The 25325-nt window shown below is 35.2% G+C and overlaps 1 protein-coding gene across 3 annotated transcripts in view; it reads left to right on the top strand.

The window, feature by feature from the left end:
• The window catches only part of Uba1 (ubiquitin-like activating enzyme 1), a 381832-nt gene that overhangs the window by 338430 nt on the left and 18077 nt on the right, over positions 1-25325 (top strand). For all 3 annotated transcript variants that reach the window (XM_090390820.1, XM_090390822.1, XM_090390821.1), the window contains exon 24: positions 19599-19682. In XM_090390820.1, coding sequence (XP_090246946.1) covers positions 19599-19682 — 84 coding nt within the window. The remainder of the gene's footprint in view (positions 1-19598; positions 19683-25325) is intronic.

Here is a 25325-nt window from a genome sequence, read left to right as displayed (position 1 = left end):
TGGACATGCCTCAATTCATTTGGGAACCTCTGTTGAAATCCGTGCAAGACAACAGCAGGTGACTCCTTGATTGCTGAATGAATAGCCATCCTGCATACGAACAGGGTGTGGGATAAGTAGGAGTCCCAGTTTGCTCTGCTATCAACCAGCTTTGCGAGAGTGTTTGAGCATTTTGTTCAGCCTCTCACATATCCCATTTCCTTGAGGGTAATAAGGGGTGGTGAACAATTTCTTAACTTTAAGCAGTTTACGCAACTCTAGCATAATTTCGGCAGTGAAATTTGCTCCCTGATCTGGTAGGAGTGTTTGAGGAGTCCCATACCTAGAAATGATTAATTTAATAATGGACTTTGTTGCTACAGTTTTTGCTGTCTGGTCCTTCATTGCTGTCACTTCAGGAAATCTAGAAAGCATGTCAATTGCCACGAGTATATATGTTTCCCTTCTGCGTAGTGGGAAGGGGTCCGACTATGTTGATTGTCACAGCTTGAAAAGGTCTGATAGGAACTGGGAAGGATTGCAGCGGAGCCTTTTCCCCAAATGTGGATCTAGCTTGACATAAGTGGCATGAGGAAACGTACGCAGTCACATCACTTCTCACTCCCTTCCAAATATATCTTTCATTGATTCTGTGGCATGTTCTATCGAACCCTTGGTGGAAAGCCAAATGCGAATCATGAAACATATAGAGTATCCGTGGTATCATGATGGTTGGGGCCAGTATCCTTTCTCTCCATCTACCTCTGCCCTCTTGTCTAGAAAGAAGCAGTCCTTCTTCATCCATATGCAGGGTCCTAAGAAAAGAGAACTCTTCTGGAGAGTGTTTGCCACTTTTTATCTTTTCATAAATGCTTCTCCAAACAGGATCTCTCTTCTGGGCTTCCACTATCAGGGACTTCTGCCAGTTTTGGTGTTGGGGAAGTTTGTTTTTGATCCTTTCAATCTCCTCAATTCTATTAATGCATAATGTATTACCAGCACTCTCTATGGAGTTTTCTCTCCTCAGTATCAGATCCTAGGGACCTGGACAGGTAGTCTGCCACCATATTTTTCTTTCCTGGAATATACTTAATGTCTATGCTGTATTCCTGCAACTCAGATGTCCATCTGATAATTCTTTGATTTTTATCCTTCATAGATGACATGAAGGACAGTGGTTGATGATCCAATCTTAGGACAATATGTTGTTCCATCAGTAATTGTTTAAGTTTTCGTAGAGAGAAAACAATTGCCAGTGCCTCCTTTTCAATAACAGAATAATTCCTCTCTGATGACAAAAGCTTCCTGCTGATGAAGGCTATGGGTCGGTAGTCCTCCCACTTCTTCTGTTCCAAAACGGAGGCAATGGTGTCATGAGAGGCATCTGCTGATAGGAAGAAAGTTTCCCTGAATCGTGGATAGGCGAGAACAGGGGACCTTGTTAAGGCAAGATTTAGGAAATCATATGCACCTTGCTCTTTCTATCCCCACCTAAATCTTACCCCCTTTTTTGTTGACCTCACAATTGGCTCCATCAGTTTTGAACAGTTAGGAATGAATTTTTTATAGAAATTGACCATTCCTATATAGCGGTGGACCTGTCTCGCAGTCCTGGGGATTCTTGCTTCACGTATGGCACTTACATTAGTCTGGGTAGAGACTACCCCACTCTCACTGACCCTATGGCCTAGATATTCAACTTCTCTTAAGAAGAATTGGCACTTTGAGCTCTTCAGTGACAACTTCGCTTCATTAAGTCTTACCATGATAGAAAATAGGTTGTCTCTCAAGTAGATTAAAAGATTATCTTGGAAGCAGATGACCCCCCCTTTCCAAGTATATCAGAGAGAAAGTGTTCATTAATGATTAGAAGGACATAGCAGAGTTTCTTGCACCCTGAGGAAGTCTATACAGTTGGTATTTTTGCCACTGGGTGGTGAACACAAAGAACTTCCTGCCCTCCTTCCGTAAGGGAATTTGATGGTATCCTGAATTAAGGTCTAGCTTGGAAAAATATCTAGCTCCTTCCAATCCTATCAAGAGCTCCTCTGTCTTAAGTTGATTGGTTTAGTAACTTTATTCACTCCCCTCAGATCCAGCACAAACCTTAAACTCCCATTTCGTTTTTCTATCAATATGAAGGGGCTGTTCCATTGAGAGTTAGACCTCTCAATGATCCCAGCCTTCTCATAATCTCGGAGAAGCTTTTGAAGTCCTCCCATCTGCTTCATTGGGATTTGATATTGTTTCACATGAATGATCTGGACTGCATGTTCTGCCATATCCGTGCAAGACAGTGAAGTGATATAAGATATTACAAAGTCGCAAGAGATGCACAAAATTACAATGGCGCAGTAGTCGAGGATAAAATCCACAATAATTATACCAAATTATTTGGATTGAAACAGTTTTGCAGAAAGATCAGGCCAACAAAAGTATATAGGAAAGTATATATATATTCTGATTGTAATCTTTGGTGTCTATTGTGCCTTTGTAATGTCTATTGTAAACTGAGGTTCTATTTAATTTCTTTTTAATTTAATTTACTTTTTTCTTTATCTATTCTTCATTAACTTTATTTAATTCTTTCAAGTACTCTAACTTTATTCTCTTTGCTTTTGCTCTACCTTCAGTATTCTTTACTTATACCGGAGATCTCTAGAAATTTATTTTTGAATTAACGACTGCGCCACTAGAGGTCTCCTTGTGGTATAAGAAATGTCAATACTTCCAGTAAAGTTTGCTTTCAATCCTAAGGCCCTTCTCAATAATATTTTACAGCTGTGACTAACACTTAACTTCAAGTTTTAGCTATTTGAAAACTCCCCTGTTCACAGGATCGCGTTTATTTGGAAACAGTGCATTGCGTTAAAAACAAAACAAAAAAAAACGTTTATTTATACTGAAGTAACTATACAAATTACACAATATTGAAATGCTACTTCTTACTTCACTTTAGGTTTCAACACTTTAGAGCAGTGCTTCCCAAACTTCTGGATGTCAGGGCCCCCTTTGCAAAAATTAAAATATTTCATGGCCCCCCCCTCGAAAAAAATCGTAATAGAGAGATATATTATTATAATATTTATTGTATTTATATTCAATACAAAACATACACAGCGAATATTGCAAAAATCAAATGCATATATTACATTTTTTCCCTTTTATCGTTTGGTTCTGAAGACGATGCGGGCTGTTCTGGTAAAAAAATATGAAATACTGTCCTTTTTTTTTAGTCTGTTTCTGCTTCTTCTGATTGTTCGCGGGAATTTTTTTTTTATTTTTTATCAGCCACTTATCCATCTCAGGGTTAAATTTTTAATGTAGAATAGATCAAATAATATCACCACTTACCGATACTGGCACACCACAGACTGATAACATGAAATTAGTGAATATTACCTGAATAAGGGAATCCCCGGACCAGGAAATTTTTCTCTTTTGTGACTTTTCTCCCTTTAAGGTAATTAAGCCTAACGTGAAACAGACAGCAAAGGCAGGTTATTAAAACATGCATATGATTGGTGCGGTATTAACAAAAGATCGCGCAACCGAAAGATAAAAGCATATCTGACAATTGAGTTGAAATGCTAACTCTCTTCAACCGAATTCCATATGTGAAACTGCCATAAAATTCATTATATATATATATATATTACTTAGTTTTAACACTTTTACGAATTTTAACACGTTCGGTTGAATTTTATTGCTGCCTTGGGAAATCGAACTCACACACATCTAATTAATAACAATAGTTTTTAGTTAGATACTGTGTTTGCCCATGCAACATGGTTTTGTTTCAGTCTATATAGCATAGTTTCTGTATGAGAGACATGTGATTCATTAATTAGTGTGTTTTTATCACAGTTGTCTCTAATTGCACTATTTGTTGAGAAATATATTACACAGACTCCTCATACCTTATTCACTGGCATAATAAAAGTACTTGTTTTTATTGCCTCTGCAGTATAGTGGCTGTTAGGGAGGGGTGTTGTTTACCACTGCAAGAGAATTACTATCTCCCCACATGAACTTGTTTAAGCCTTTTTATCATGTGCGAAGTATATGCGAAACTTTTATTGGTAACAGAAAACTAGCTCAGATGACAGTGATAATATAAAACGAGTTTTGATATGTATATAAAGTGAATATCAACAGTCCCTGATTACGAACGTGTGATGAAAGGGACAGGAAGATTTGGAGCTTCCCTGGAGAGCATTCGAAGTAAATACAATTAACCACTACTGCTTTGAAATGAAACATATGAATAAGCAATATTTACTAATATTCATTAAGCGCCGAAATACGCAGGAAGCAAAGTTTGTGAACCAACACCAATGTGTGAATATTTCCATTAAAATATAAAAAATAACAAAAAAGAAATAATGAAAGTTAAATATGTTTCTTTTAAAATAAAAAAAAATCTACTTAGTCTTAAAACATTTTAAATTTGTTTTCATTATTTCACGGCCCCTCTAAACAAAACCTACGGCCCCAAGGGGGCTGCGGCCCACAGTTTGGGAAGCGCTGCTTTAGAGGAAAACTTCCTTTAGAAAATTTATGTAAGCATGCAGCATAATACAAACTATTAAGCAATTTAAAGAGAAAACTATCAGCCCATTTACAACTTAGGAATTATCATACCTTGTTAACTATAAATTCCAGCTTTCACTTTATATAAACCATTCTCTTTATGCAAACTATTTTCATGCTATATATAGTGACTTTATAAACTTATCAGTCCTTCTAAAACAGTCTCTCACATAAACATTTCTGATCAAATATCATCTACTTCTGCTGCCTTTCCAGCTTTGAGGTTTTTGATGGTTTTTCTGCCTCATGTATTGATATTGTAAAAATAATCATAAATCTCATGTGACCTCTTTATCTCTATAGTGCACTTGTTCACATTTCTTTTACAGATTCCCTGGCTTCTTTTCCATATCAGGTCTTGGGCTTTCACTTGGAGATTTCATGAACACCGACATTTCATCGACAAATGGTTGGCAGGGCCTGGAGCACAATTTCCTGCCATATTAAGACTCAGGCGAAGGTCTGACGGTCGAGGCTTCATGCAGATTGTTTCACTGGTAATGCATTAGGTCCAGCGCCGCTGCTCCCATGGTAATTAATCGGCTCCTAGGGCTATCTTTTGCAACGTCATTCAAACTGGATGAAAGTCGTGTATCGACAACGCTCTCTCCTCTTTTCCTCCTTTTTCTTTTCCTGGTGTTGATCAATTTTTCCATGATGCCTTATATTTGGTTTTTGCGTGACCCTGGACAAAGGTTTGAGGCCCCTGATCTTTCCCTTGCAAACCCTTGACCTTCTTTTAAATGCGGACTTCTAGCTCTCCATGAAGTGCACATTTAATCTCATTAACAGAACGGCGTAGCCATGTTAGATGTATGCCACGCCTTTTAACACTGACTTTGAAGGCAGTATCAGACTGGCAGGTTTCTTTTACATTTTATACTAAATACTAACATCGATATATTTCTGATTTCGAATGCATTGCCCTTGAACTTAACATTTTCAGACCTCTTCTATTTACACAATTTAGCATGTTAATTCCTCTTGGTTTTAATACATGGACTTTTAGTATTACTTACATAGAAAATTACAATATATTTATATTTCGGATTTCTAAGGCATTGCCCTTGAACTTAACATTTTCAGACATCTTCTATTTACACAATTTAGCATGCTAATTCCTCTGGGTTTTAATACATGGACTTTTAGTACATAGAAAAATACAAGGTTACTTTTGTGATTTTAAGTTGTGATCCTTGTAAAAGTCGATGCAATAAAAATGGAAAAATTTATGCTGCATTGAATTTTACAAAGCCATATGAAACTGCAAGGTTAATAACTTTTCTTACTGATGTACAATTTTCACAATTACAAAATTATAATATTGAAAATTTCAAAAAAAAAAAAAACCTCATATATCAATATATATATATATATATATATATATATGAATGCATGCACGTGCATACCATTTCTCTGAGATAGGTACAACATTGTGGTGCTTTGAATGATGGAATACTGTGTTCATTGTTTGCCTACACAAATAACTTATACATCATTGAAAAATGAGATAAGCCACAGATGATTACAGCTTGTTGATCTTTTGTATCTTATCATGTCTTGATATGTACCAAAAGTGATTTACAGGATAATATAAATAATCCAACACAATCAAGATTTTATTAGTAGCTTCTTATGAATTTTTATCTTAATCAATCTTTAATTTGTACAATCTTCTAAGCCACTACTAATTGTATTAGTCAATCTAGATCATTGATATTCCTTTAGGTCCAATTCTTTCCATTCTCATCCAGTGACCTGTTTTGCTACCCTTTTTCCATTTTGTTTAAGTGACCATACATAATAGATGAGCTGTGCATACATATTCTTGAATTTTAATAATCTGTACCCTTTGTAATATCTTCATCTGTTGTCATTATGCTCCTACGTTTTCCATCCATGTGAGGCTTCCTGTTTGTGTTGGAGGGGAGTCCTAGTAATGGTACTGGCCCTTTTCATTCTTATTCTATTTCTATGCTTTTCTTACTGTATTCTTCACTCTACTTCTTTTTTTTACTATCCTGTCTTCCACACCACCACTTTGATCCAATTCCTTGCGGTGTGACTCCTGGACATCTGGAAAGAGAGATCCTGCTAAATTTACACTGCTTCTGCAAGACAGGTTTACCTGTATGGCCCAGCCAGGATCACTCACTAGACTAATGGGCTTGTCTGCAAGGGTCAAGAATGTAGCAGCTAGTCTCCTTACCCATGGTCCGAGGACAGGGCCCAAGGCTTGCTGTGGTGCTCATATAGTGTCTGGGGTAGCTCTGGCATTCCACTCCCAGGCACCATCATTGCTTGGCAGAGAGTGGGGAGCTGTGGCACAAAACTAAACTCGTGCTGAAAATGAATACCTCTTCCTTCTCTTGTTTATGAGGGGATGTCAATAAGCCCCAACCATATGAAATGTTAGAAACACCAACAGAAAATCAAATTAAGAAGCACAAAACAGCAGAAGCTCCAATGAGCACACCACTTTTCTTGATAATACATTCAACAAGAGAATATCCTGTTGGGAAAATGTCACTCTTTCTTCATCCTCATGGGTTGGGAAGAGTTGGCAGGATCTTTGAAGTCAAGTAAAGAAGTAGTTTTCAGGAGATATACGTATTGAAGTGTCAACTAAAATACAATCAGAAAAGTTACTTCTGGCAACATCTGTTAAAGAAATACCTGTTTTGGTTACTCCCCACAAAACTTTTTTCAGAGGCATAATTTCAGAGTGGAATCTGCAATGCACCAGACAAAGACCTGCTCCAAAATGAAAGATCAAAGTGACAGCTATGAGAAGAATACGCAGATTTAAGGGTCACCTGGTTCCTGCCAGGAACATAATCCTTACATTCATTACAAAACTACATCCTGAACCCCTTACACTGCTTTAAATATCAGAAGTTTGGTATTCTAAAACTGCCTGTTCTGGCTCTGCCATCTGCCTGATGGAGCAATAAAGACTATGAAAACAAAGATTGCAAAAGCAAAACACCGAAATGCCCTGATTGTGAGGGTGACCATCCAGCTTACTCCGAAACATGCCAAAGGTGGAAGGAGGAGATACAGAAAATAAAAACAGCAACGCATTGCTAATCAGGAGATGAAGCAGTATGCTACAAAAGTGAGAGCAACATCTGGTAGACACTATGCTGAGAAGGCAACTGTTTAAAAAAAAATCAACAGGGATCTAAACCTGTATCTTGATCCTACCTTCACACAATTACAACATCCCTGATCAGTATGACTTGCTTGTCATTTCCTTTGAGTAAATGGAGACCAAGTGGTATGGACTTACTATTGAGGATATGTCAAAGATGGTCCCCCTACACAAAAATCCACTAATAAAAATTATAAAAGAATGTACACTATAGGGAGGTCAAGGACATGCCTCAAGACCCTCTAATAGGTGGATCATCTAAAAGAAATAATGGATACTAGCTGTCCTCAATTCTCTAAAAAGAAATAATCCAAGATTAATAAAAACAAACTATTCAACATAGGAAACTAGATTTTTATTTATTCGTGTGGGGTTCTCCCCCCCCCCTTCCTCGACCATTCCTTAAGATTGGTTGAGCCCTCCTAGTGAGGAATTAAATATGTGTTTTATGACTGTAGATCTGTGTGTGTTCATGGGCCAGTTTGCCTGTTTTGAGGGACAAAAAAACACAAGTTTCCGGGTGAAAAAACCCTCTACCTCCATATGAGACCGGCTAACTCACCTTTAATCAAAAGAGACCAGATAAAGGTTCCTCTCATCATGGACGGGAATCGAACCAAGGTCTTTCCGCCTAAAGGGCTTCATCTATACTGACTGAGCTACGGAGGCTCTAGGAAGCCAGATAATACCACCAAAAAGAAATAATGAAAATATTCCTGCCATGGATTCCATCAAAACATCAATGACATCAATGCCTTATGCTTCTGTGTACATGAAACATACCAAAAGCTGAGAGATGATTCACCATTACAAATGCTGATAAAAAGACCATTTTACTATATAGGGGGGGGGTAAAAAATAGACCAATGAAAATTAACAAAACTTTAGAGGTCTTTGATATATATCATAATTTCTCAGCTATTTATCTTGAAGTTAAAATTGTCCTGACAGTCTCTATTTGGTCTAAATCTGATCTTTTTAATATATATTCTATAAAGTTGTAAATCTATGGTACGTTAGTAGCATGGGTGGAGTATGGATTTGATGCTGTGACCTAAAGGCAATAAATATCCTTGCCGACTCTGGAATTGGTGGTTGAAGAGCAGAGATGCTGTTCACTCAACCAACGTGTATGGAAAATGAGCCTGTCCACTTCCCTCTTCCTCTAAAACAATTTTCTTTGTCACTCCTCAATTAGGCTTGCATAAACTTTATTTGGAACACTCAATAAGGAAATTCCTCTAATTCTTGTTTCCAGTTTTGTTTCCTCTTGTATTGTTAGATAAGAACTCTATTACAAATCATTTGGAGTTGAGCTTTCTGACAAAGCCTGAATTATGCATTGTTGTCCATTACAGAATTGTAAATGTTTTGGCATTCAAATTACAGATACTTAATTTTTCTACCTTCATTATTTGAATAGCACTCATTACTGCAGGTCTGGAGATTTTCTGCAATTCGATGTTTGATTTTAACCTGAAGTAATTATCTTTACTCTACCTGAATATTCAATGAACTAGGATAAGCTGGCAAATTGGAATTTAACTGACCAAATTATATTTTTATAGGCTTAAACCACAATGTAAAGTGATAGTACAACATGACAGAATTTCATGTCGGCCAGGGTGTCGTTCGACTGACATGAAATTCAACACAAGGCCTCTTGTTTTTGTCAGGGAACCAGGGTGAACAGCACAAAGTCAACTACTGGAAAAATTCCAACTTAGAGTTCAAGATTGGTACTATCAATGGAAAAGAAATGGAACTAGCAGAATAATTGGATAAATACCAGATCGACATAATAGACACTGAAACAAAGACAAAAACAGGTGAGCTCTTTCTAAACAACAAATACAGGATATTACATTCAGGCAATAACAATCAGGGAAAAAAGGAATAACTATAGTACTCAACACTAAATATGAGGATAGTCTTCTTGAATGGCAGGCAGTATCAAGTAGAGCGATGTGGGCAAATATCAGAATGGGGAAACTGAACAGTTATTTCCTTAATAGGACCTTCTGTGAGAAGGTCCTATTAAGGAAAAAAATGGAGGAATTTTTTGACATATTAGAGATGGCAGCTAGCACAGACAAAAAGGTAAAGTGGGAAATTATTATCAGACATAAAATGCTTAGGAAAAATTTGGAGAAAAGAGAAAAGCTAATAATAATATTAAGTTCCTGTTGGATATCTGTTCGGGATATATAGCCTAGTTATTACTAACACCATGTTCCAACATAAAAAAATGTGCACAAATTCACATCGAAAGAAGTTGCAAGAAATAAAATAAAAAGTCTCATTGACTATGTTATTTTTGAAGGCGATGTTTTCTTACTGGTTCAGGACAAGAGTATACAGAGGGTTTGAAATAGGAAGTGATTGCTATTTAGTTTTGAGCAGGATAAAATTGAATTTGTATTGAAAAGAAGAGTATACAAGAAAGTTTTAAAATGTATCAAAGTTGAGCAGCTTTCAAAAGTGAACTGTAGACTCAAATACACCAACATCATTCAACAAAAAATGAAAGGGTTTGAAAACAAGAACCAAACTTTGGAGATTCAGCGACTAACTAACCCTAAAGAAAATATTGATTCAGCCTGTGAAGGACATGTGGTGAGGTTGTCTGTAATGATAGTAAAATCAGAAAAACATGAAAATCACATGGTTGTTTTCAAGGAAAAGAAGAAAGCATATCAAAAGTTCCTGACAAGTAAGTCAGCTTGTATTCCTAGAGAATACAGAGAAAAATGTAAAAGTGAAATACTGTATAAATAAACTAGCTAAACAGAAGATGCATGGGGAGCCTTTTATTAGAACACAGAAAATAAGTATTAGGAAGGTGGCAAAATATTTTGGAGGTTATTGAAAAAGCTTAGAGTCGAAGGAAAGAATTCTGTAAAAGGAATTGAATGATAAAGGTGTCGAGAACTGAGGATGTATTCTAGATGTATGGAGTAATTATTTTGATAGATTGCTAAATGAAACAGACAGTGTCAACATGATGGTAGAAAGCTTCCAGCAGGAATGCAGTAAGGAATACATATCCATACTTGAAGTAGAAAAAAAAGCCATTAAAAACCTGAAGTTGGAGAGGCAGCTGAAGTAGATGGAATTCGACCAGAAATGCTCAGATATGGAGGAGTAAAACTTTTACAATGTCTGCACTGCATAATTCAGAACATCTGGTGAGATGGTCAAATTCTGAATGATTGGAGTAGAATTTTCATAGTACCCATCCATAAAAAGGGGAAATAAAAACTCATCAAATTCCTGATATATACCCTCAAGAGGTGTATAGGATATGGTAGTACTACATGAAAAATTTGCATCATTACTAACTTCCTATCTACAATTTTTCTCCAAATCAATCTGTTAACTGTCAAGACTCCAATATTATCAGGTCTTATATTTCTGTCTTCTAAGGCACTTTTTACTGTATCAATCCACCTATATCTTGGTCTTCCTCTGGGTCTTTTTCCTGCCAACCTGGAAAAACACTTGTTCTGCTAATCTTTCCTTGCCCATTCTGTTTAAGTGACCACCACTTGAGATTAGCTCTGCTAATGCATTCCTGGATGCTGAGAATGTCAAGTTCTTTCCTAATATCCTCGTTTTTAATATGACATTGCCACTGATGCCATCTGTTCATGCCCCCTAATTTCTCAGGACTCTCATATTTGCAGTCTCTAGTCTTTCAAGTGTTTTACTTTTAACCCAGCTCTCATATCCATAAGTTAAAATTGGTTTGAACACTGTCTTGTATACAGCTAATTTAGTGTTTTGGCTAATTTCTCTCTTATTCCATATAAATTTATTCAGTTTATTTCCTATCATAACAGCTTCTGTTGTCTATTTCCATATTTAATTTGCCATCTTCACTAAAAATCGTGCCTAAGTAGCTGAAATGTTTTACTTGTTCTATAGGTTCTCCATTCACAATGCAGTTGATATTTTCAGTGTTTCTGCTTATTTTCATTGTTTTGTCTTTTTAATGCTGACATTCATACCGTATCTATTACAACAGTTATTCAATTTAATCAGGGAATCTTGCAGACTTGTAGTGGCTTTATTTAGAAGTATAACATCATCCACATAAAGCAAAGAGCTGAGATTAACATCTCCATTCATATCAGGTTTAATACCACTTTCCTTCATAATGTGATCCATGTAGATAATGAATAACAGAGAGAATAATGTACATCCTTGTCTGGCCCCATTAACACCATATAACTGTAACATTTTGAACAGCTTCTCTCTTGGCACCTTGTCATATGCCTTTTCCATATCCACAAAAGTTAAATACAGATCTTTGTTATATTCCCATGATTTTTCAACTATCTGTTATGTGTACTATGAGAGCCCTACTCCGATCATCTGGAATTTGTCCCTCTGTCCAGGCCTTTTGAACTATGCAGTGCAGCCATTATAAGACTGTAATGATACTCGACCAGAAATGCTCCATACTTGAGCATTTCTGGTCGAGTATCATCTACCCTGCTGCCTTTCCACGTTTCAGGCTTTTGGTGGCTTTTTCTTCAAGTATGGATATGTATTCCTCACTGCATGCCTGGTCTGTGTTTTTTACCACTGTGCTGTCATCACTGCTTGTTCATTTAGAAAATTTTTCAAAGTAATTACTCCACACTTCAAGGATATCTTTTTCTCCTGTTTTAATGTCAATGCCTAGCATAACACGAAAATATCTCTAAATTTCAGTTCTAAGTCAAGCAACGTTTTGAATCTTACTGTAAGTCAATCATGGTTACTCTTACTTTTAAGGTCACACAAGTTCTATTTTTTTATAAGTGCATCTCTAATTCCTTTTACAGCACTCTTTTCTCCATTTCTGAGCTTCTTCAACAACCTCCAGAATATCTTGCCATTTTCTTTATATTTATTTGCTATGTTCTTACCAAAGACCTCCCATGACTTTTGTTTAGCCAGTTTTACATAGTTTTAGCTTTCTTACATTTGTCTCTGTATTCTCTAAGAGCACAAGCTGACTTATTTGCCAGGAACTTTTGATATGCTTTCTTCTTTTCCTTCGTTGCCTCTTTAACTTCCTGTGTCCACCACGGAGTTATTTTTCTATCCTGCAGACACCTGACCACATGCCTCTCTGGCTGAATCAATTCAGTGTTTTCTTTAGGGCTTGCCAGTGAATCTCCAAGGTTTGATTCCTGTTCTCAAGCTCTTTCATTTTTTCTTGAATTTAGTCTACAGTTCACATCTGAGAGTAGCTGAACTTTTATTTGCTTTAAAATTTCCTTACATGTTCTTTATAATATGAAATTCAATTTTATCCTGCTCAAGAGTAAATGGTGATCACTTCCAATTTCAAATCCTCTGTACACTCTGCACCAGGGAGAAAACATCACTACCGACAATAACATACTCAGTGAGACTTTTCTTATTCCTTGCCTCTTTTCTTCATGTGAATTTGTGCACATTTTTATGTTGGAATATTGTAAGTAATAACCAACCCATGTCCTGAGCAGAAATCCAACAGGTATTTGCCATTATTATTAGCTTTACTCTTTTCTACAAATTTTCCAAAAATATTTTTGTATGTCTGACAATCATTTCCTACTCTGCTATTTTGATCTCCAACAAGGACCAACTTTTCCTTTTTCACTGTGTCAGTTGCTTTCTCTAAAGCTTACTCTACGTTAGTAGAACCTTCTGAGGGTCCATAGGCACAAATAAGTCTCATTGTTCGATTAAATTTTTAAAAAATGGAATAAAAACTAAATGTGAGAATTACAGAGGTATTTCCATATTCAGTGTTCTTGGTAAAATTTATGCAAGTATACTTGAGAAATGTCTAAGAAAAATTGTGGAAGGGAAGGTTGGTGAAGAACAATCTGGATTAGGCTAAATGGAGGTTGTGAGGATCAGATTTTCACTTCAAGACTAATCATTAGGAAATCTTGGAAATATAACAAGAATTGGTATTTAAACAGCATGAATACATTAAGGTGTAAAACAAGGGTGTTCTCTTTCTCCAATGCTGTTTAATCTCTACATTAAAGAATTAACAAATTAACACAACTAATAGAAACAGGAATTAAGATAAATGGAATTGGAATTTACTGGCTACAATTTGCTAATGATATAGCACTTATTTCTAACAATGAAGGCAAACTAAAATCTACCCTGACAAAGATGGAAGAAATTTTCACAGTACAACCTTAAAATTAATTATAAGAAAACTGAACTACTAATCACGAGTAAAGGGAATCCCACAAAAATAAACTTAGAAATAAATAACAACCCAATATAACAGGTAACATCCTTTAAATGCCTTGAGTCTCATCACAGATGGAAGAAGTCAGATATAAAAGCAACTATAAGCTTTGTTAAAAAGCCATTCTACAATAGAAGAAACATTTTTATTAATGAAGGACTCGGCATTCAACTAAAAAAAAAAGACTGCTGAAAACATACTTATGGAACACATCATTACATGGTTGTGAGGCTTGTCTTTAACAAGACATCAAAAAATTTTAAGGCATTTTAATTTTTGTGCTGGAGAAGGATGATGAGAATTAGTTGAATAGAAAGAAAGACTAATGAGAAAAGGTCCTAAACATGATTCAGGAAGAGTAGTTACTACTGAACCACATCAATAACAGAAGAAAAAAAAGCATAATTGGACATCAACTGAGGCATGCAGGACTGGCAGAAATAATGGAGAGGGGTGGTAGGAGGGGAGAAGCAAAGAGGCAGACCAAGTATCTCTTATATAAACAACTCAACGATAATAACAAGCTAAAAGCTGTGAAGAAATTTTTTAAAAAAAAGAAAAGAGAGAGAGAGCACAGGATATGACACTGACATACTGCAGCAACTAACCAAATTTTCGGATTGGTGCACTGAACTAGTAGTACTGGAAAAGGCATATGACAAGGTGTCCAGAGGGAAACTCTACAATTATGTTGTAAATGAAACATTATATTGAAGGAGGTACTGGAGACCTCAGGTATGAGAGTTCTGAGAAAGATAGTGAACAATGGCAGCATCACATTCAAAATGAGGATATTAGGAAAGAACTTACTATTGTTAGCATTCAGGAATGTGTTAGTAGAGCTAATCTCGGGTGGTATAGTCACTTAAACAGAATGAGAGAGGAAAGATTAGCAAAACATGGGTTCTTTGCCACGTTGGCAGAAAAAAAACCTGGAGGAGACCAAGATATAGATAGATTGATACAGTAAAAAGTGCCTTAGAAGACAAATATAAGATCTGATACTGTTAGAGACAGATAACAGTTTAATTTGGAGGAAAAATTATTGATCAGAAGTTAGCAATAATGCAACTTTTTCATATACCACCATAATTTCCTGTACATCCCCTCAGAGTACATATTAGTAATTTGATGATGAAATAAAATCTATTTTTGAAAAAAAAATTACTTTACAAAACTAAATTGTTCTGCATTAATGTGCAGAAATGGTGTGTTCAGAAACAATTTCTTTTATGATTCTCAAAATAATGGGGGGGGGGGGCATTGCTAATGAAATGTTAATTCATTTACAGAAGAATTAAAATTTTTTGAATGAATTTGAGTGTATTTTGCACATCTGAATGCATTTAATATTTAAAGGGAAAAAAAAAGTTCAAAGAGCTTTCCTATGTGAAGCTACTAAAAGTAAAATATCCAAATATTAGTGTAAGGTGAAAAAAATGTTTGAAACCAAGAATTAGTCTTCATAGACTGAGTGATAAAACATTGATGGGCTTGCCCTGTAAAGGGTTAAAAGAAATATATAGACTTGATGTTAGCCCTATTCTGGGAAAAGAAGAATTCTACGCATTATTCCTGAAAATTAAATCAGCATGAAAGATCACAATATGTACAAGTAGCTGAAACAAATGTCTTGAGAAGACTGCCAAGATAATGTAGAAAATTAATTTAATGAAAAAGACTGTTCTAGAGGCTACTGGTTTGGAGGGGCAGGCTTAGAAATTAATAATAAAAAGAAATCAGAATTATATGAAAGAATATGCTTACGTATCTGGAGTAATTACTTAGAAAAAATATATGATAACCATCAGTAAAGAAGCATGGTCGTTTGTTACAAGCTATTTCAGGCATTATTAGAAAATAACATAAGGTATTCAGTAATGAGTAAATTTCAGAGCATCATTAGCAACCTGAAAAGTTGAAAGGCTAGCTCGGATAGACCATATGCAACTAGCTAAATATTACAGTTATATGAATTCTGAATTCTGCTGGTGGTTATACAGTATATGATATAGAAAAAATAAATAAAATATATGCATCATCAGTTATCAATTTCCTGATATGTACCCTCAAGGTTTGTTCAGGTTACTATGACAACTGCATGATGACTAAGTTTACATTTAATCTTCTATCAATTTTCCTCCACATTAGTCTATTGCTTATGAGCAATCCAATATTGTCATATCTAACATTTTGTGCTTCTAAGGAACTTCTGACTAATCAATCCACTTAGACCTTGGTCTTTCTCTGGGTCTCTTTCTTTGCATCTTGGCATCAATCACCTGTTTTTACTGCTAGTCTGGTGTTTTGGCTGATTTGTCTTATTTCATATAAATTTATTCAGCTGACTTATCCACCATACCAGCTTTGTTTATTCTGTTGTCTGCTGCCAGATTTAGCTTGCCATCTTCACTAAAAACTGTGTCTAAACAGCTGAAATATTTTACTTGTTCGGTGAGATCTCCATTCAGAAGGTAGCTGAAGTTAACCAGGCAATGCTCCAACCAGCATGAAATCTCATAATTTTTTACCATCATATATATTCGTGTTTTAAGTCGATAGAAAATACAGTTTGCTCACCTAAGTCTCAGATCACTAGCCCATTCCCATTCATTCAGTACCCAATAGATAAATGGGATGCATCACGTGAAGATTAGGATCCGACATTAGGTCAGGAGCCCCAGTCAGTTCTTCACATTCCTGAAAGGTGGTGTGGGGAGGTCTCTTCTCAGTTATTTGGCTTTGACCCTTAAGCAACCCTAAAATGAATGCAGGAATTATAAATTATTGAAACTTATGGGGTCATCTTGGCAAATTTCAAGAAGGCTGAGAAATCGGTTATTAAATCCTATCAAAATAGCGATATTAAGTTCTTTATTCCATGCAGATATCATGGTTATATTTATATATATGTTTAGATTTGTCTTTGCTTTCTTCCTTTAGGGAGGTTTTGTATTTCCTTCTTTCATCTATTAGATCTAGAATATCCTGGGTGTTCCATGACTCTCCTAATACAAACTTCTGCTCTGACTGAATACTAGAAATAACGTTTGATAGAAAAGACCTCCTTCATACCCCACTCACATAAATCCCCAGCCACTGTCCAAGCCCTGATTCTCCAAAGAGTACCAAACTAATCCAAAATAAAAATTTGGTATATTTGAAAATTGATTAAGTCACAAACCCCATCATTGCACCTTGCCTCCCACTACAATGGTCAGTCCACTATGTACCTCTGTATGTCTTTTGTTAGAAAGACATCAGAAAAGAAGCTTCATTAGGCTAAATAACAATAAGGCCTCTAATTCAGTTATTTTCCTATTCATTCAAAATTTGCACTTTAGAATTAACCTTCCCCTCTGCACGCACGCACACACCATAAATCCAGTCTTAAAGAAAGAACAAAATCGCTCATCAGACTGTCATTCCGTTGCCTCACCTTAAATCTTTATAACAGTGGGGAATATCCTTCTTCGTGACCATGGAGATCCTCCCACTAAATGATCACCAATATAAAATCTGCCATTCTTGTTCAATGCTAGATATTATAGCCATCCTTACCTACCTTTTGAGAATAGCTATGGAAAGATTTTGAGAAATTAATGCAGTTGCTTTCAACATTTCTAGGGCATTCAGTGGAGGCAGACATAGATTCTTCCTTGCCAAGTTAATTCTTTTCAGTTGGGTTGCCAGTTTCCTCTTCAGTCATTTATTGCATTTTATGATAGATTTTCTGATTTTTCTGTCATTGCTTGCATACTCTGGTGCTTCCACCAATGCATTCTCCTATACATTAGTGGTCATCTTTCCCTCACCGCAAACCTTAATTCATAATTTTTCTAATTGACAGTGCGTGCACGCACACATGCACTCACTCACTTCATTACTTTTAATTTAACAGGCTACATAGTATTAAGATGATTCAGGCTTCAAGATCTGTAACCAGTCTTTTGTCCTGAAATAGTGATCTCCTTATTTTAGTTGGGTGAGGATAATTCAGTGAACTTGAGTGCTAAACCAGTCACCTCTTATTTATTGTAAATATCTTTTTTCTCTCTCGATATTTAGATCCCTAATGGATCAGATTTTTCTTTAGGCTGACTTTGCACCTTTCCTGTTATTGCACAAACACATCACCTCTGTAGCCTTCTCAGCTTCAAAAAAACTTAGTATTATCTTCCATTCAAGACACTACCTCCCACCTATAAAATTCCTAATACTATATAAATCCCAAATCCACCCAACCCTTAGAATACTAATTTCACATTGGGCTGATGCATGAAAAACCTCTCCCAGAACTAGAACAAGATATTTGTAGATGATCCCTCTCACTGATTCCTTCCAGTAACTTTCTTATGAACACTGTTTTTAGATTATGCCTTTTCTGTAGGTTTTCATGGGTGCTGTTCTGTCAAATTGGGTATCACCATTCATCTTTTTTCCAACTTATGGAAACAGCTTTTCATACTTGTCCTTCATTCCTTCTATCTCTTCTAATCCTCCCCCTTCGACATTCTTGTATTATAAGTTTTGTGACTTCATAATGCATTAAGAAGAAAACGAAGATAAATAATAGATTCCATTAAAATATGAATATTTCTGTCATTTGTCACAGATGACCTTCAAGTATTGATTCAGTCTTAAAATGACTCTGATTTTTGGTGAATTGATATATGCATACTTCTTGAGCTTTGGGGAATGTTTCATAACTGCTAATGATTCTAAGACTTGTAAAATATTTCTGTGTAGTAGTTTTATCTTCATTTAATCCTCCATGAAAGGATGTCTAAAGCGTGGTCTGTCAGTGTTGCTTTGCCATAACTTCGCTTAAATTCCCCATGTTTTTACATGTGGCTTATAGCTTCTAAAAAATAGATAAAATACTAAATGCTTTCCTCTCCCTTCAATCCTTTCCCTAATACACAAGACAAAACTATTACTACTATCCAGTATATTCAGAAAACATGAAAAAAAATCTTCAGAGCACTTTATAATCCTCATTCATTCATTCACCTAAAGACAACTATCTGCTTTTCACATCCAGAAGTATATAAAGTGCTTTGTACTTATGTAATAGGTTACTATGGACTGACAGGAAGATCTCTTAATGTCTGCCCCAGAAAACATAAATATCTTTGCCACCATTATTATGGCAAGTCAGAACTGGCAGACCATGCTTTGGTGGACACACCCTTCACACAGGATGACATGGAGGAAAAGGAAACACAAGTGTTACACAGAGGTCATTATGTGTCAATTTATATGTTTGTGTGGAAACCAAAAATAGGAATTAGCTGCAGCTATGAATAATTCTTCAGATTTATAGAAGTATGGCTGTAAAAATTTTCCAAAAATCTAGGAGAGTCATTTTAAGATTAAATTAAAGAGAAAAAAAAAATTAGGACTTTAATTTCTTAGGTGTTTGTTTTTGTAACTGTTCAGGTCAACTAATGCTAATAAATTTAACTTGTGTTGAAGCTACATTTTTTTTTATATTAATCTTTAAAAATTAAGGAGGGATTTTATGTAATTGGGTTAGTTTATTTTCAGATTATGCTTCTGTCTTCTTTTATCATGTCACTGAATTTTCTGTGTTTGCATTTTTTTTTTTTTTTTAAATAGTATTATGATACTGAGTTTACACTCTGGGATCGCTTTGAAGTTCAAGGAGAAATGACACTCAGGGAATTTATTGAATATTTCAAGGTATGTAGTTAAATGCGTGTGTATATATATATATATAGTTAATAATTTTTCTTGTAAATGCATTATTTTCCTTTTTTTTATTAAAGAAAATACTTGATTAACCCTAATCCCATCCATAATAATAGTAATTTCATTGGTGGGATCTGCATAAAACCACCATAAGGCAGTGCAACCAGTGGATGTCAGAAAGGGAAGGGAGGGGGGGGGGGTCATGGTGATGGTGGACATGCACTGCTTTGGTAGGGGCAAGCAGTCATAAGCTGGAGTCCATTTCAGTAAGGTCACCTGCAAAGGTCAGAAGTATTGTTGTATATAGCATCTTGGGTAACTAGCATTCCAATTCTATGTACATTTATTGCTTACCATATAATGGCCATTTATAGTGGGCAGAAATCTCTGGTGCTGAATGTGAATTACCCTTGCGCATGATTCCTTCATCCTCATATTTTTCAGGATCCAACATCAAACTATTAATACAAAAGTAAGAAATAGAAACATCAGATTTTTGTATGTTCACACAATTTTTTTTTTTCTGTTTATTAGAATAATGCAGAACACAGTTTAAAGAAAATGCTTATTAAGTATTATATTTAGAGTATGACCTTATATGGGTCAGAAACATGGACAATTGGGAAGAAAGAAGCTAAACTGTTGGAGGTATTTGAATGTGATTATGGAGAAAATAAAGTGGACTGGGGAAAAAAATACCAATGAAGTATTACAAAGAGTTGAAGAAGAAAGGAATTTACTAAAGACCATAAGACAAAGAAAGCATAACTGGACAGGACATGTATTAAGAGGAGATAGCATACTGAAAAGAATAATAGAAGGGAAAAATTGAAGGAAAGCAACCAAGAGGAAGACGATTAATGATGCTTGACGGTATAATGGGCACAAGAGGACATCAAGAAATGAAGGAGGAAGCAAAAGACAGGAAACTGGAGGAAGAAAATTTGCTTAGATATACTATTGGACCTGTCAAGAGACAGAACACTAATGATGATGATGAATAATGGCAAATAAAATTCAAAGTAAGGGTGTTGTTGCTTCCAATGAAAAGATGTGTAAACCCACGTTACATTCTAAAATTAAAATAATGAAATTTAGTGACAATGTTGTATCAAACACTAAGATAGGCCACAGACTACACTTACCTTGCACTACTGTTTTTACATTTGTTAAAAACAAAGATAAAGTGAAGAAGTGCTGCACTAGTTAGAACTACCATCATTCATAAATGTGACAGTCTTATTACCAAAATGGAAAACTTTTAATGGTGCAGATTGATGACTAAAGTAATTGGCATGTTTCCTTAAGCCAAATCTATTCAGAATGACTTGGCTTAAGACCGTTTGCAAAAATGGTGAATTTTTTTTTATTTATCTATCTGATGTAACTAAATGCTTTATTTAAATCGGTTACATATGATTGCCATAAACATTATTAAACCATTCCTTGCATCTACACGTGAAAAAACAGTAATGGTTCTCTATACATTGGTGGTCTGGAAAGTAATATGTTGTATGACTTGTATATATACATTAGTAGTTCTATTCTGTACATGAACTGTGGATGGGCTAAGGGGATTTTTCTGGTCTGAGAACTGCTCTAGAGACAAAACATGAACTTTTTCAAGTCACTTCAGCCCTCCAATATGCAAGTGTTAATTTTATGTTGATTCTTTATTTATCTTTATCAGATCTTACTAAATCTTCAATTATACTACCGGCTGCTCCAATGTTAAATTTTCATTAATTTGATTTATACCTTTACCTATCTACCTTATTTACTCATTAGTCTCTTAAGTCTCATTAATTCCTTACTCATACAAATCTTAGTATTACTCTATCTGCTGGCTGCTATAAATATTGAATGATGGTGCACTGCACTGTTAACAAAGACACTGCTTCAGGCTAGAGCCAATCCCTTTGTTATAATTCGGGTATTAACCCCATTTCTAATTTTGGAAAAATTTATTTGTTAACTCTGTGCCATCCAAAATTAGACTAGAGAAGCTTTGTTGTCTGGGAGAAAACACTCAGAATGGCTCAATATTCATACAATTACTATCCAAATTTCACCAAAACTTGTGTCTCAATTTTTACTGCAGTCGTGGCTATCCCCAAGATTTTTGATTCACACAGGTTCTACTTTATGCGTGGTGCATTGAGAACATAGATCAGGCAAGTTATTAGGTTGACAAGAAGGGATTTATTCATTGAAAAATACGGTACAATTACTGATAATTACTTAACTAAATTAATTCAATCATGCAGGTGTAACCTGGGTATTCTTAAACTTTCTCAACATGAAGCAATATCTAATACTAAACACATTATGAATTCCTTCTAATTAACATTCTTAGGTATTCATTTACCAAATCTTGGTCTCAAGAACTATCTGACTATAACAAAACTATATATTCAATCACAACACTTTACAAGTCCTCATATACAGAGCTATAACATTCTATATATGGATCAGATGCTAAAGTCCTATTACACTTCGAAAGTCCAATAACTTATCAGCTCCTGTCTTCGTTACAATTTAACATTCCTGTATATACAAAAGATTTAAAAAGTTCTTACATTACCAGGGCATTAGGATCACTCTGGCTTTCTCTTTCGGCCATCTACTCTATTCTTACGTCTCGTTGTTTCTTCCTCCAGTTTACTGCTTTCAGAAAGGACTGGCTAGCGAATACGCTCACGATTCACTTCCTTCGATATAGGTGAAGCTGGTATGCAGGGATTGGTCCATGTGGTTTCGCATATCATCTCGGTCTATGCTGATTATACCGCTGTGACGAGGCCTATGCTCATGCTGGATGTCTGTCTGACCGCATAGCTGACTATGGACATCATCCTTCTCGACTGCACTCAAACTTCCTTCTCTGGGAACGACAGGAACAGGATGGAAGAAGGCCCTGAGTTGGTGTTGCCAAGCTCTATATATTCACTGCTGTGATATTCTCCCTACTACGTCATTGTTTTTACCCGGCACCAAACTCTTCTGCACTCCGTGCCGTCGCTCCTCCTTGCGTGTCCAAGGTTATCCCATGCGACTTTTAGACTTTGCGTATGTGACTGCCTCTGGAGATGTTTTTAATCCGCTTATCTCTTCTGTAACTTTGATCTAAACTTTGGCATAATAACATTTTTTTTCACCTATTTTCAACATCTGTTGTATTCACAAAGGCACTTAATAATATATTACATAAGGAAATTTTTAAATCATGGATTTTATCGTTATTTTACAATCAATTTCACCTTCACCAAAATACAAGTAATTCTCCGAGAATTTTGGTACTTTTTAAATCTGAATAAAATGTAGTATAATAAATTTTCTCCTTCATTCAAGATTTAACACAAGTGAGTGGTTTCACACTGGACAATGAAATTCATCTGCATTCATGCAGTGCAGATTATTAATTTACATCTTGCACTTGAGAAGAACAATGTTCATTCTGTTATTGAAAAAGCCATAAAAAAAATTGAAATCTAGAGCTATATGCATACACACTCTTCATAAATTTTTAATTCACACTGCAAAGGAAAAAAAACCTTATGGAGTATAGAAATGTCTCATGGAGATTTTGTAGCTTTTAAATTTCTGTATATACAGTTTTTCAAAAGCCTTGGAAAATGTGCATTTTTGGAAATTATGGAGACAACTACTGTGTTTGAATAAAAACTTTAGTTTAATATTACTAAAATTTTACAATTCGACGTTTCGACCTTTATATCAAGGTCATCTTCTGGAGTGTACAAATATACACAAGAAACAAGCTATACTACAATCATACTGGTTCGTTAAAGACACTGACTAACCGCTACCACAATTATTGGCCTGACCTCTGGTGAAAAAAAAAAAATATATATATATACATCAATGCTAGAGTCCTATTATTTGTGTTGTCTACTATATACATATATTAACATCATTCCAGCCAGTTGGAGTGGAATGGTTTCTAATACAGTCCTGACTTATGTTGAATCTTTCATATTAGGTTGGCTGAATGTGTGCCATCCAGATCCTTGGAATTTTCATACCATCTTTATTGTTGATATCAACAATAAAGATGGTATGAAATAATTGTATAGCTTTAGAGTGTCTCAATGTTATTTTCAGTGTCTTTTAATATCTTTCTATGTTCTTAACGCCTGATGAAGTCAATCTCGACGAAACATGTTGCGTTTTCAAATAAATCTCATTTTATTATAATTCTCGGGTTTTAAGTCAGTTAATATTAAAAATGAATATATATATATATATATATATAAATCACATGGTTATAAACAGTGGTGAGCTATGGAAATTTTAACAAAGGGCTCGCATCGTTGAGAGCAAAAAAAAAAAAAGCAGTATTTCACATAAAAACATTTATTAATACAGCTTGTGTACAAATACCAATCAAAAAGTATGAGGGGACAATCAACTTGTAAAGGCTATCATTTTTAAACAAATATTTCATGATCTAAACATGAAATATTTGCACACAATCATCTGTGTTAATTTATCTTACATAAGAAAAACATTTTTTAACTATCAAAATATAATAAGAATAAAATCTTTTATAATCGCACATATGAAATAGTCCCCGTTTTTTATAAACGAAATAACTTTCTTGTTTGCGATAAAGTTTTTATGACAAACAATCTATAAATAATAAATAAATATTATCTAAACACAATAATATTGAAGAACGTTATATATTTCTCTTTTGTTTTTATACTTCAAGTGATAATCAATGGTACCAATCAAGGCCATTATTTATATGCAGTTAGCAAAAGTGAATTCTTATTTGTAAAATGGTAGTAACAGTAACTATAATATTTTATTTAATAAAATCACTGTTAGGTTATCGTATGAGTTTTTCACTTAATATATTTTAAAAAAGTTGTTTACTTTTTTATTTTCAAAAAAAAAAAAAAAAAAGAACAAGGGGCTCGCAAATTTGAGAAAAATTTAACAAAGGGCTCGGGCGAGCCCATTATAGCTAACCACTGGTTATAAACTTATGGTACATTTAGCATAGCGTGGCTGCAGTGATAGATAATCTATAAACACTGTTCTAGAGACAAAACGATGAACTTTTCAAATTACTTTAGGCATCCAGTAAGCAGATGCACACCAGGCAACGAAAATCACCAAGTGACATGTGCATACATCCTACTCGCAACATGATTTGTACCCATAGCCTACTGATTAAATGAGTGGAAGTGCTACCAACCAACCAACCAGGCTGCTAAGCATTATCTCTGAGAAATTTGATCACAGAATCATATGCTGCTCATCCACAGAATACTGTGGTATATTTGATGCTGCTCATCCACAGAATACTGTGGATGAGCTAATGGTCAATTAATCCAGAAACATTATTCTGGAAAAACCAAATATAGAACTTCAAGCTCCTTTAGATATATAAAGCAGGATAGGGGGATCTTGAGTAACAAATTTCTTGTACTACAGAGACATTCATAAACATCTACTTCATAGTGGATATCAAACACAGCCCTGTTGGCTGAAAAGCAGATATACTACCCTCCAACACGTTCATTGCCAATCACGCGATATCGCGTGATGCAAGTTCTCGCTTGTCGGCCGATCACGCATTATCTCGTGGACGTCGCTATCAAGTAA

Source organism: Typopeltis vanoorti, chromosome 3, assembly GCF_054136105.1.
Source record: "Typopeltis vanoorti isolate ZY-2024b chromosome 3, IOZ_Tvanoo_1.0, whole genome shotgun sequence".
NCBI lineage: Eukaryota > Metazoa > Arthropoda > Arachnida > Uropygi > Thelyphonidae > Typopeltis > Typopeltis vanoorti.
The sequence above is the reverse complement of the archived record's forward strand: the minus strand, read 5'-3'. Positions and strand labels throughout refer to the sequence as shown.